This window comes from Pterocles gutturalis, unplaced genomic scaffold, assembly GCF_000699245.1.
Source record: "Pterocles gutturalis isolate BGI_N339 unplaced genomic scaffold, ASM69924v1 scaffold151, whole genome shotgun sequence".
In the NCBI taxonomy this organism is placed as follows: domain Eukaryota; kingdom Metazoa; phylum Chordata; class Aves; order Pterocliformes; family Pteroclidae; genus Pterocles; species Pterocles gutturalis.
Window position 1 is genome coordinate 1 of NW_010105156.1, and position 11,450 is coordinate 11,450.

Here is an 11,450-nt window from a genome sequence, read left to right on the forward strand (position 1 = left end):
ATTATCATTATTATTTCCAATATTATTGTTTTAGTTGTGAAATTGTTCATATCTCAACCCAGGAGTCTCTTTTCCCTTCACCCCTTTTATTCTCTCCCCTATCCCTCGGAGGGGGGAGAGTGAGCAAGTGGTTTTTGTGTAAAACTACAACACAGCCCTACAACTTTGGATGTCCACCCTGGGCTCGGAGGTGTCACCAACTCCTATAATGTGGCCTCCCTCTGCACTGCTGTTTCTCTCTGCTCTGGACCCCAATAGTCCACGAGGCATTTTTTTGGTCTCAAAAAAAGTCATTGGATGGAGGAATTTGGTGGTAAACATCATGCTCCAGCAAATGGGATGCTCCGGTGCGGATGGCAGCATGGCTCTGACCTCTGCTATGGCTAATGGCCACTGAGTTGACAAATCCCACCCTTGCACATCCCCTCACCACAGCTTTGAGAATTGTTCATGGAGTAATTAACAGGTAAGTCATTCTGGAGTCATAAATCCTTTCTGTAAGAAGTTCTGTGACCAATCTTATGGACACCTATGTCTATGCAAGAAGAGCTGGGAATGTCCTCTCAAAGGGCAAAGTTGGGGTTTTTGCTTTTGTGTGTGTGTTTTGGTTTTTTTTTTTTTTCTTTTTCTTTTTGTCTTCCAGGTGGTAAGGAGCAAATACAAGGCTGTGAAAAATGACACTCTGGGAACTGTCTAAAAGTTATTAGCCCCATTGCAAACTGTATGTTTTCTTTCTCTAAATGGAAATTTTCTATATAAATCAATAGGCAGCAGGCTATTGGGGCTACCATTGATAACCTCAGTTAGTGCTTTTGTTGTCTACTGCTCCTTTCCAGGAAACACTTGATTTGTCTTGGCTGTTTTCAAGAATTATTAGTACTGGCTATAGTTACTCAAACCTTTTGATTAGCTAGAGACTTAATAAAGCTGTTTATACCCTATTTTTTATGGACGGCTTCAGCTCTAGGAATTGCTTCACTAATTGATTTCAGGATGGATTTGCTTGTGGCTGAGGAATTAATATCTGCAATGGCTCTTGCATGACAAATTCTTTCCCATAGCCATATTGTGCTTGGACTTCACTCTTATTTTTAAGAAAACAAATAACATGCTTGGCATAACTAACCACAGTTGAGGTTTTTCTTAAAAAATATGGTTCTACCATTATTTTAGTTACCTCTTACAGTATTTTTGTAACTTTGTGTTGCCACTACTCGAATTTTTCTCTAATGCTGGATTGTGTATGAGCTAAATTAAACCATGCAGAGCAGATGGATGAGTCCCTCTAGTTTACATGTGCTTTATATTTCATTGACTGCCATGGAGGGAAGGTGTTCAGGCAGCTATGTATCACCTCATGTGTTACTCTGCCTTTCTTTGTTTCTCTACAGCAGCGGTAACATTGGGATGTCCCTGATCTTGCAGTCTGTAGTGACCATATGATACTCCTTTTTTACTACCACTGGTTTGCTGGCATCATGGCTCAAAGGGGCAGCCGGTTTTCCTGCAGCCCTCTGCTTTCTTCCCTGCCTGCTGACACCTTTTCTGGTGGTGTCTTTGCTTTTTCTGGAGTCACCATGCAGGAATAAGCAGTTGCCCATGCAGCCCACAAGTGCCCTTCGATGCTGGATGAGATTGCAGATCCATTTGCAGCAGTCCTCTGCGATAGCTTTAAGGCTTAACTGCCTTTCATAGAATCACAGAATCACAGAATGGTTTGGGTTGGAAGGGACCTTAAAGATCACGGAGTTCCAACCCCCCTGCCATGGGCAGGGACACCTCCCACTAGCCCAGGTTGCTCAAAGCCTCATCCAGCCTGGCCTTTGCTCCCTAGCAAAGGGAGAGAAAAAACTGTGGTAACTGCCACCAGTAGTAAATGTTTATCTCATTCATTACATGAAGTTTTCCTATTTCCCACTGGATGTGTGTAGGGATTCAGACCTGCTATCCTGCATTCATCAGCAGAGACATCTTCTATTTGTAAGACAGAAAACGACTCAAGGAGAAGAAAAAAATATCTGATCATTGCTAGCTAGTCACTTTTCTAGTCTGATGAAAGTATCTATGTTCATACCTTCACTGTCTTGGTGCTTAGTCAGGAGATGGCAACAAAAATAGCATGTGCTCTGTAAGAATATTTACCTGTGCATGTTGTAGCTGTTAAGAGGAATTAAGAGGGTTTGACATTGACGGGACACAAGAAAGGAAGAGATCACTCTGTTTATTCCACTTTCAAATATACATGCTCTTAATTTGAAGTGCAGCTCTTGATGTAGTTCTTACATTATTTATTACTATTAGATAGCGAGTCTTTCTCAGCATATTTATTTTTTTAAAAAATTACACAGCTGAAATTAAATACAGCCACTTGTCAGTGTTAATGTTCTGGTTATTCTTACAATTATTATTGATAAGAGGTGACTTGCAAGTTAACAGCATGTGGATTGAGAAGGCAGCTGTTATTCTGTTACCTAAAAGCTTTTTGGAAAGTTTAGCTCAAGAGCAAATCATATTTCCTCTGTAGCGTGGGATGCTGAATCCCCAGCCTGCACACCTCTGCCAAAGGTGGCTGTGGCTATGGTGTGCTTGGCTAACAACTGAAGTACTGTACAGTCATGGATGTTTGAAATCAGTAAGTGTGGTGGTTTTTGGGGGTGCACAGGGGGTGTGTATTTTTGAGTTGCCAGAGTGTTTCTTCTCCTTTTGTTTCTTCTCTTCTCTCCTGCTCTCTGATGCTCTTCTCTTCATTCTCAGGTAGTCGATGCGGTTGGCTTCTGGATAGGTGACTTTGCAGAGAGGGATTTTGTAGATGGCTGGGTTGTCTGAATTTATCAGCAAAAAGAGAAGTGCGGAGAAACAAAAAGGCCAGGTGCAGAGTGGCAGCCCAAGCTGGAAGGGGAAAGGACAGACAGTCATGTCCCTTTTGGTGCTTCTTTTTGCACGTTCTCTTTGCTGACTTCTGGATCATAAAATCAATCACCGAATGGTTTGGGTTGGAAAGGATCTTAAAGATCATTGAGTTCCACCCCCCTGCCATGGGCAGGGACACCTCCCACTAGCCCAGGTTGCCCAAAGCCTCATCCAGCCTGGCCCAGATGCAGGAGCCTACATGGGGGCTACACGTGAGCTTGATTCTTGCTGGTCACTGAAGGTCTGGGAAGCTCCTCTACTACCAAATGTCAATTCAGCTGCTCACACAGAGGTATTGACTTTATCTGAAATGTACGGGGATACGTAAAGCATCCCACATTGGAAACCTCAGACCTTTTGGAGATGCAGCTGTTGACCAGAATGGCACCAATATGGAAGCAACTGAATCAGGCTCCAGAGCTGGGCTGACTGTAATGAAAGCCGACACACCCAGCTCACATGTAGACATTTAAATTCTCTGATAAATGAGCTGAATCCTGCCCTCTCTGTCCTGTAAATTGTCACATACTGAGAGCACTGTTCACACATATTCACTATCCTCAATGCCGGTGTGTTACTGCCATTGCATCCAACCCTCAGTCCTGCTCTGTGACCCCACCTCTTGACCTGAATTGGGGTCTGCCAAAAACAAGATCACAAGGAGAAAAAAGTGTTGTTTTTTTTGTTTGTTTGTTTGTTTGTTTGTTTTCTGCTGCATTCCAGAAGCAGGTGTGCTTAACAAAGCAACCCATGTGCAGGGACCTACGTGGTACTGAGTGGATGCCAGATCAATACATTCAATGCATGAAGCTGCTAGTTCAAAATTTTTTATTCTTTTAAGTTACTAAATCAATTTTATTAAAATATGGTTTTGCTTTAATCTCTCAGATGTTAAAGAAGAAACAAAGCCTGGCATACTGGCCTCACTGCTTTCTTGATCTGTCCAGATACAATGATTTTGTGCTTAAGAGAACCAATCTCCCCCTCATTTTAGTTCTCATATCCAGATAAAACTTAAATAATATCTGTGGGTAAGGTGGGAGAAAGACCTTGGAAGAAGCAAGGAAAAATTTAGAACATTGGGACTTGTTCAAAAATACTGCCTGCAGCTAAGCATTGCATCTCAAACCATACGCTGTTGTGGGAATTCACGTCTACATATACAGTCCTGCTGTGGACAACATGCTCCAAAGGTCTTTGAAATCTTATTAACAGCTGCAGAGTCTGCAAGTGCAGAATTCAACTGACAGGGAATCTGTACGAGACCTGCCGTTAGCTGCAGCATTCTCATTTCAGTGCTGTCAAAACTGACATGGAGAATGTTGAGGCATTTCCTTAACAAATATATCATAACAAATCAAAATACAGTTAATGAAACCAAACCCATAAATCCCCGCCCCCCCCCAAAAAAACAAAAACCAAAAACCAACAACCCCAAACTTACCACAGATAGGCTATTAGCAAAAGCTTCTCCGGAGTAGGCACAAAATAATGCTGGAAAAGAAGAGCAAAGACAGCTCAAAATGACAAAAATACTGTTCATCTCTCCAAAGAAATTACCAGAAATAGTAATATTGTCCAAATGTACAGTAAAATATCCTCCCAGCTACCTGACATGAGGATTAATGTTAGAATTCAACAATTAGTTAAAATACCCAATGCTACGTCTGGCCGTAAGGACTACTTTCAGTCCTATCTGCTCTGTAAAGACGGATGGCAAATGAAGAGTGTGGTTTTGTCAAGAGTAGGTGACAGTCATATTTCTTCTATCGGTTGGCACAACTTGACCTGTGTACAGTGGCGGATCACAGAAATTCTCCACCAGAGTCTGTCCTGTGGCTTCAAACCATAAGCAGTTGGCAGTGGGATTCCTGGCCCCAGGAGGTGGCAGAGCAGGAGATAAGGCACCCAAGGACAAAGTCAAGGAAGGAAAAGCTCCTGAGCAATCCAGAAACTGTGCACAGGACAGAAAACTACTGAAATATAAATAGTTGGAGGCTGAGTGAGCCTTCATGGGAATTTTGTATGTGCTACACTGTTCTTAAACTCTTCCCATAGAGTCTGTTTTAGACTGCTGTTGGAGTCAAAGTCTTTGCGTAGATGGATTTCAAACTGACCTTGTGCAACAGCTCTATTTTTATGACACACTTCCTCTAATGATGCATACAGTTATGAAAAGGCTGCTTCTATGAATCTGTTGAGTTGCTGATTTGTTAAACTTCTGCTCATGGCATAGCTTGTGCTCCTTTTGAAAACAGTACTTATAAAATCATAGAATCATAGAATGGTTTGTGTTGGAAGGGACCTTAAAGATCATCAAGTTCCAACCCCCCTGCCCCTTTCTAGATGTTTTTGTGTTAGCAAAGCCTTCTCTCTGCACTTACAGCTTGTACAGCCAAGCTCAACTCTGAAGCCATCACTGCAATAACTCTTGCATAGTACCTAGTTTTGCAGCACAGCGATAGTTGACTCTAAACCTGTACTTCTCACACTCTGCCTGGCTGCATAAGTTTTTGTCTTCCCTTTACGTAAAACATACATACCACAGGCGAGTGACAGCAGGTGAGTCTGCCAGGTCAGGGCATAGAACATGCCCCCAATCGCAATGCATGCGAGCGCGCAGTTGTAATTTTGTAAGCCAAGGTAGATGCTGTCAAACGGTGATGCAATGCTCAGTGCTGCAAGAAAAAAGGCAAGGCTGTGAGGTCAGGTATGAGAGGTATCTGCAGGAGGACCCATCACTTGCTGGGAATCCATCGTCTCTTCCCTATGACATCTAGACAAAGTTAACTGCTCGCACTTGCATAACACGCAAATACAAGAAAAAGATGAAATAGAATGAAGCTCGTTATTTTGGAGCTCTGGTAACGTCTCTAGGGTTGGAATTTGACCCAGTCTCAAAGGTGTCTTTCAGGCAAAAGTTTCTGTGTATGCACTGAGTGTATTGTAGTTAGTCCCCCAGATGGAGGATCCAGCCAGAGTGTGGGGGGACCTTCTCACCTGGGTGTCCTTCGTGCAGAAACCTGTGCTCACATGTGCTGTTTAAACCTCATCTGTACCCTGATCTTGAATGTCAGAGGCACAGCTGAGTGTCTTTTGTGGGAGTAAGCAAGGTTTTCCGTCTCTTCCTAGTGACCTTTGCTAGATGTGGCCATGATACTAGATGTGGTCACTCCATCATTGCTGTGGAAATTCTCCCCTGGGTTGGGACCTGAGGGTCTGCTCCAAGACTGACCTCATAGGTACTTCTGCAGGGTTCCTCAGAGGCTTCAGGAGTACCAGTAAAAAAAAGAGCACAATATATAGTGCACAGGCCACCTTCATGTCACTCCTAAGATTAATGCATTTCTTGCTATAATGTCCTCATTCATCTTCTGTTTTGTCACCATGCTTATCCCCAGATACTTACCCCTGACCTTTCTCTTCTAAATTAAATATCAGACCTGTACAAAACTGGCCAAATGCTCTTAGCCATACAAATCATGGATAGTTTTGTTTAAAAACACAAATATAAGGCAGCTCACATCTTGTACCAAGTGCTTCAGAGCACAGAGAACTTATTGTTGGATGACTATGCCTTTTCCAAGGTTTTTGTCTAAGACTCCACTTATCCCATAATATTTTTTTAATTACAATCGGTCACATAAGTGGCATTAATCTTGTCTAACTTCAAGCGTCAGATTCATCTCTCTTAAGGTTGTTTCTCTGGTTAGTGGAGTGACAGGCCATTTTGGGTAGCATTCATTTAGCTTTTTTTACAAATCTGCAGCAGAATAGAATGAACTGCATTCCAGAAGAGTCTGTTTCTTTTCATTGACTGATCAGCTCTGAGGTAGACATCTGCATGTGGTGGTAATTTAAAACACTTACGATGGCAAGAGATCAGTTCTGAAACTGTTCCTTAGGGTTCTTTATCGTCATCTCCATGGCATTCACCATATCCAATGGCAGGAGGGTTAAGCAATGTGGAACAAACCACCTGACTGAGTTACAAATCTAATAATGAATTCAAAGCTTAAAAAAAATCTGCTTCTGTTCTTGTCTTCACCTTGTTGCGTGAGCTTCAGTAAGACCTTCCAAATTTAGCGAGAGTTTCAAAAATGGGAGTGTTGTCCCAAGTATGTCCAAGCCTACACAACTCTAAAGTCTGGACAGACTGATATAATGGCTAGCTTCAAGATACCCTAGTTAAAAAGTTACTTTGGAAAATATTTCTTACCTGCCAACATTCCCACTGTCGATCCAATTGCAGCATGTAAACAAATTAGTGGGGAGGAGATAAGTAAAGCAACAAGGATGATGCCTCCAGTCCAGGGGTTTTCACAACCATACACTTGACCAACACCGACTGGGATGGACTGCAAGAGCTGCAGCAGCCAGTAGAAAAGGGCATGTTATTGTATCTCTGTACTCTAAAGGACAAAGCAGTTATTTTGTCCAAGCTATCGGTTTGAAAGGAAGGAAGCAACCCTGGCTCTGAGTGGGACTGATAGGTATATGTGGGTTCTCATGCCCTTCAAACCAGAGTTAGTTCCTTCCTAGGCAATAGTACTATGGTGATTGAGTGATAAATATTGATTTGAGTTTATTTTATAGGAAACATATCAGTTACCCTTACGCTGCTTTGGGAAGGTGATCCTTCAGAACTAGAGCTAGACCCGAGGGGACTGGGTATAAATGAGTTTCTGTCCCTTCAGGATCCTGATGTTTCTTCTGTCTTTTCCTACTATCACTGACTGTCTTGCTGATGTCCTTTTAACCACATCTGGACAGCGGGAGTGCATATCCAGATGTGCTTCGGTATTGACATCACTGAAGACTTTTGGAGAAGTCCAATTTTAGGTGAAGCTCTTTTCCCCTGGGCTCCATCAGCCTTTCTGCTGGATGAGCCAGGACTTTCCCTGGGGCTTTTATAGCACTGTCCTCTATGGACTGAACGGAGCCATGCATTTCTGTGAATTGCTACTGGCTGTACATGTCGTGTAGCTGTTCTGACCCATGTGAAATTGTTATCCCAAGCTGAATGCCTTCACACTCACCTTTTTAATGACATAACATAAACTCATTGGAGTGAAGCTTACCAGTGGCACATCGATTGCAGACCAGGTAATATTGGGCACTGATGCTACAGGCTTGATGAGGGTTGTAGGGAAGAAGGGGTTGTAGGGTCCTGTGGCTGCCAAGTACAAAGTCACTGCAATGTTGAAGGGCAGAGTGAAAACAGGAAGGTCCCATTTACTGAAGATGGATCCCAAAGCCCTGGTCAGGACTGGACTGAGAACAGAAGGAGAAAAGGAACAAGTATAACTTGTCCATAATGATTATAGTGGTGAAACAGCCTGCAGCTTTGGTCATAAGCTCTGTTAAATGCAAGCCAATCCCATTCCTTTTGGGTAGTGAATACCATAATACATTAGTCTGCATCAAATGGTTTCAGAATGCTGTTCATCTTTTTACAACAGCTATCACATCCGTTCATGGATGGTTTAAACTCCACACCCTTCTCTCAGGACAGTTGCCTAGTGTGCAAGTGTTACGCTGAGCTCAGGAAATCAAAGAAATGCATCCAGTAATAACATTTAGGCATGGATGGAGAAAAGTGATCTGGCTTCTTATTCTGTAAAAAAATCTAATAGCAAACAGAATTTTGGGAATGCCACGTGAAGAACTTTGGAGAAATCTAGATGGTATAAGAAGCTTCCATCTTGATGAGGCACAAGGGAGTTGGAAATCATGTAAATAGCTTTTTGTGTGTTAAATAGTTTGAAGGATACCAGAAGATGGTTCTAGAAGGAAAATAAAGCAGAAGAGGTGATCAAAGAGGATGGAAAATCTTCCGTTAGGAAAGATGTAGAATATTTACTATGTTAGACAGTATTTTGGGGGAATGAGGAGTCCTTAGGACATATGGAACTTGACAGAGTGTAAGATGAAGCTACCACTGTGACAGAGCTGTGAAAGGTGTTGTGCCAGCCGTGACCTTGATTGATGTTCCTGCTTATGTCAATGAGACTGATGTTACTATGTGTTGCCCAAGTATGGCCAAAAGTTCTTCTGAAAACTGATCTTCCTTCTTAAGAAACATAATTCACTCTATTTAGCATGTAAAGTATTTGAGGTGACTCTCAAAATATTTAGAGTCCGAACACTAAAAAGCATGAAAACCTTGAGATACCATAACTGTTTCCAAAGTTCTTGGCTGTAGAACTGGAGTTATAAACTTTGCCAGGTCTGCTTTCCAGACTGCCTTATTTCCACTTGAAGTGGTTGTCCCGCATGAATTCCTTTGTGGGAGCATATGGGCAAGATAACTGTTTTTTTTTAATGGGGCTCAGAAAGTTTGTGGAGGAGAGTGAAAGGCTAGGTCCTGTCCTTGATGGCAATAGACTGTGTTCTGCTGCTGCCGGCTGAGCTTTTGTGACTTAAGTGAACTGAGCAGCTCTTACAGTCAACATCCAAGTAGCAGTGGACATCGCGGTTTACAAAAATGATGTTAAAGGCTTGAATTTTTCAAGCATCTGCATTTGAGTCCTAGAAAGCCATTAACCTGGTTCTAGTAATAAAAAAAAAAAAAAAACAACACCCAAACTATTTGGCATTTCAAAAGCAACATCTTGTGTCCTGTTGTGTAGATGCTATCAGTGGAAAAAATGTTTCGTTCTGCCTGTATAATCTCAGATGAAGTCTGTTCTTTTATGACAAATTTAGTTCCCAGAGCAGTTTACAGATTTCCTTGCATGTAGCTGAAGGAAAAAAAAAATCAACACTTCAGTGAAAACCGTGTCCTAATTTCTGTGTTGAAATACAAAGCTTCTGCCAGTTATATGTCTTGTCAGAAAAAAAGGGAAACAATTAAAGAAATGCTGACTTCTAAAGCTGAAATTCAAAGTATCAGTTAAAAAAATCACGGAAATGTCTAATTTTAAAATCTTTTGGATCTGCCCTCAAGTCTTGTGAACTAAAAGAATGAAGAAAAGTTTGAATAAAAAGCCTCAAGGAATTCTGGCAGACGAGACAAACTAAACATTCTTGCAACATGTCCTGGGTTTTGAGAGGTTATTATGGAATGACCTTTTCTGAGAGTGACTAAAGAAATAAAATATGAAAAACAAATCTGATTTTAAAAGCAGTGAAATGCAATCATGGCTTGAATTTTATCGCTGACAGTGATTAAAATGTGACCCTTGAATTAATTTCGCTTGAGGCTGTCAAATAGATTCTGCAGTGCTGTTAGGGTTCAGATTTAGAAATGGTAAATTGAATTCTGAAAGGACATTGCCTGGCATTTGAAGTTACTTGGAGGAATTAATTTTGCTCATGACTGGCTGTGTATCTGAGAGGGGGAAGATTGAATTCAGCCCAAGGGACAGCACCGGGGTCGGTTCAGTGCCTGGATGAGGAAGAACCATTGTGGTGTTGGGCACAATGACATCCACCTTGAATGTGTCCTTCTGGTGAGGGCCGTTTGCAGTGTGTTGAAGTGGGGCTGCTTTTTCGATGTGCTATAATCAGTGTCATCCATGCATATGACACCCTACCAACATTCCTTACAAGCTCCATTCATCAATGGATGCCTCTTCCCAGTGCCACCATGGCCAGAGCTACTGGTGTGGAGGGGACTTCTAATGTGTTTAAGCTGTATATATCAAGACTCCTAATTCTCTGAGAATTCTCCCTAGGAGGAGAAGTGACACTTACCAGGTCATAGATGTAACTGCCACAGGAGGAAGAAGCCACCAGTAGTAATCCCCTTTTTCAGAGTAGACAGCCATGAGCAGTCCCACCAAGATCCCGTTATAGCCGTACAGCCCAGCGGCAATGGCTGATCTGTGATGGGAAGAAATGTTCTCAAGGCAGCAAGCTGTGCTGAAGGTGACCTGTCACAGGGACCCACTGAAACACAATTAATAAGTGTCCTGCTCCTGATGAAACGAGTGTCGGGAAAGGATGAAAAAGTGTCAAGGTTTCTGCCATATTGCATGGCACCGGTGCATGGAAGGGAAGAGTTTGGAGACTATTGAATTATGATGATCCAGGGTGGTTCCCATGACCCAAAGGACCTACATCTCTCTGACGATGGCTACCAGAGAGAAAGAACTGTCTGCTCTCAGAAAGACAGCCAACTATGGGGACAGGCCAGCTCTTCCTGGACCACCTGGACTTCTTGCTTCCAACCCATCCATAAGGAAAGTTGGTCTGCTGGCTCCAACATACTCAAATATGGGGCTATGACTCATCAGTGGGTTCCTGATACCATAACAATCAATTTTTATTAAATGCCTGGACCTGAGGTACCACATACCTGTCCTGACTGAGGACCAGTGCAGTTAATGTCGACATGGTTGTTCCAGTACAGCCCATGAGCGCCCACCAAGGGCTCTGGATGAAAAGCCCCACTAAAATGAGCAGCCCACTGAGAGGGTTGTTGACGAACATCACCTGAGATGTTCCTCGCAAAATCCAATCCACCAGCTGGACCGTTAGGGGCTTATCTGGAGGAGATCAGATAAAAAAGCTGGTGATAAGGCATCATTTCAGCA

At 42.5% G+C, this 11,450-nt stretch overlaps 1 protein-coding gene across 1 annotated transcript in view; it reads right to left on the reverse strand.

Moving 5' to 3' along the window:
* Nucleotides 1-2,613: 2,613 nt before the first annotated feature.
* The window catches only part of LOC104471771 (urea transporter 2-like), a 10,967-nt gene continuing 2,130 nt past the window's right edge, over nucleotides 2,614-11,450 (reverse strand). Inside the window, exons 2-8 of the mRNA XM_010087252.1 lie at nucleotides 11,213-11,402; nucleotides 10,609-10,737; nucleotides 7,992-8,184; nucleotides 7,130-7,277; nucleotides 5,454-5,588; nucleotides 4,355-4,404; nucleotides 2,614-2,889 (exon numbers count right to left, since the gene is read on the reverse strand). Of these exons, the coding sequence (XP_010085554.1) occupies nucleotides 2,614-2,889; nucleotides 4,355-4,404; nucleotides 5,454-5,588; nucleotides 7,130-7,277; nucleotides 7,992-8,184; nucleotides 10,609-10,737; nucleotides 11,213-11,402 (1,121 nt within the window). The remainder of the gene's footprint in view (nucleotides 2,890-4,354; nucleotides 4,405-5,453; nucleotides 5,589-7,129; nucleotides 7,278-7,991; nucleotides 8,185-10,608; nucleotides 10,738-11,212; nucleotides 11,403-11,450) is intronic.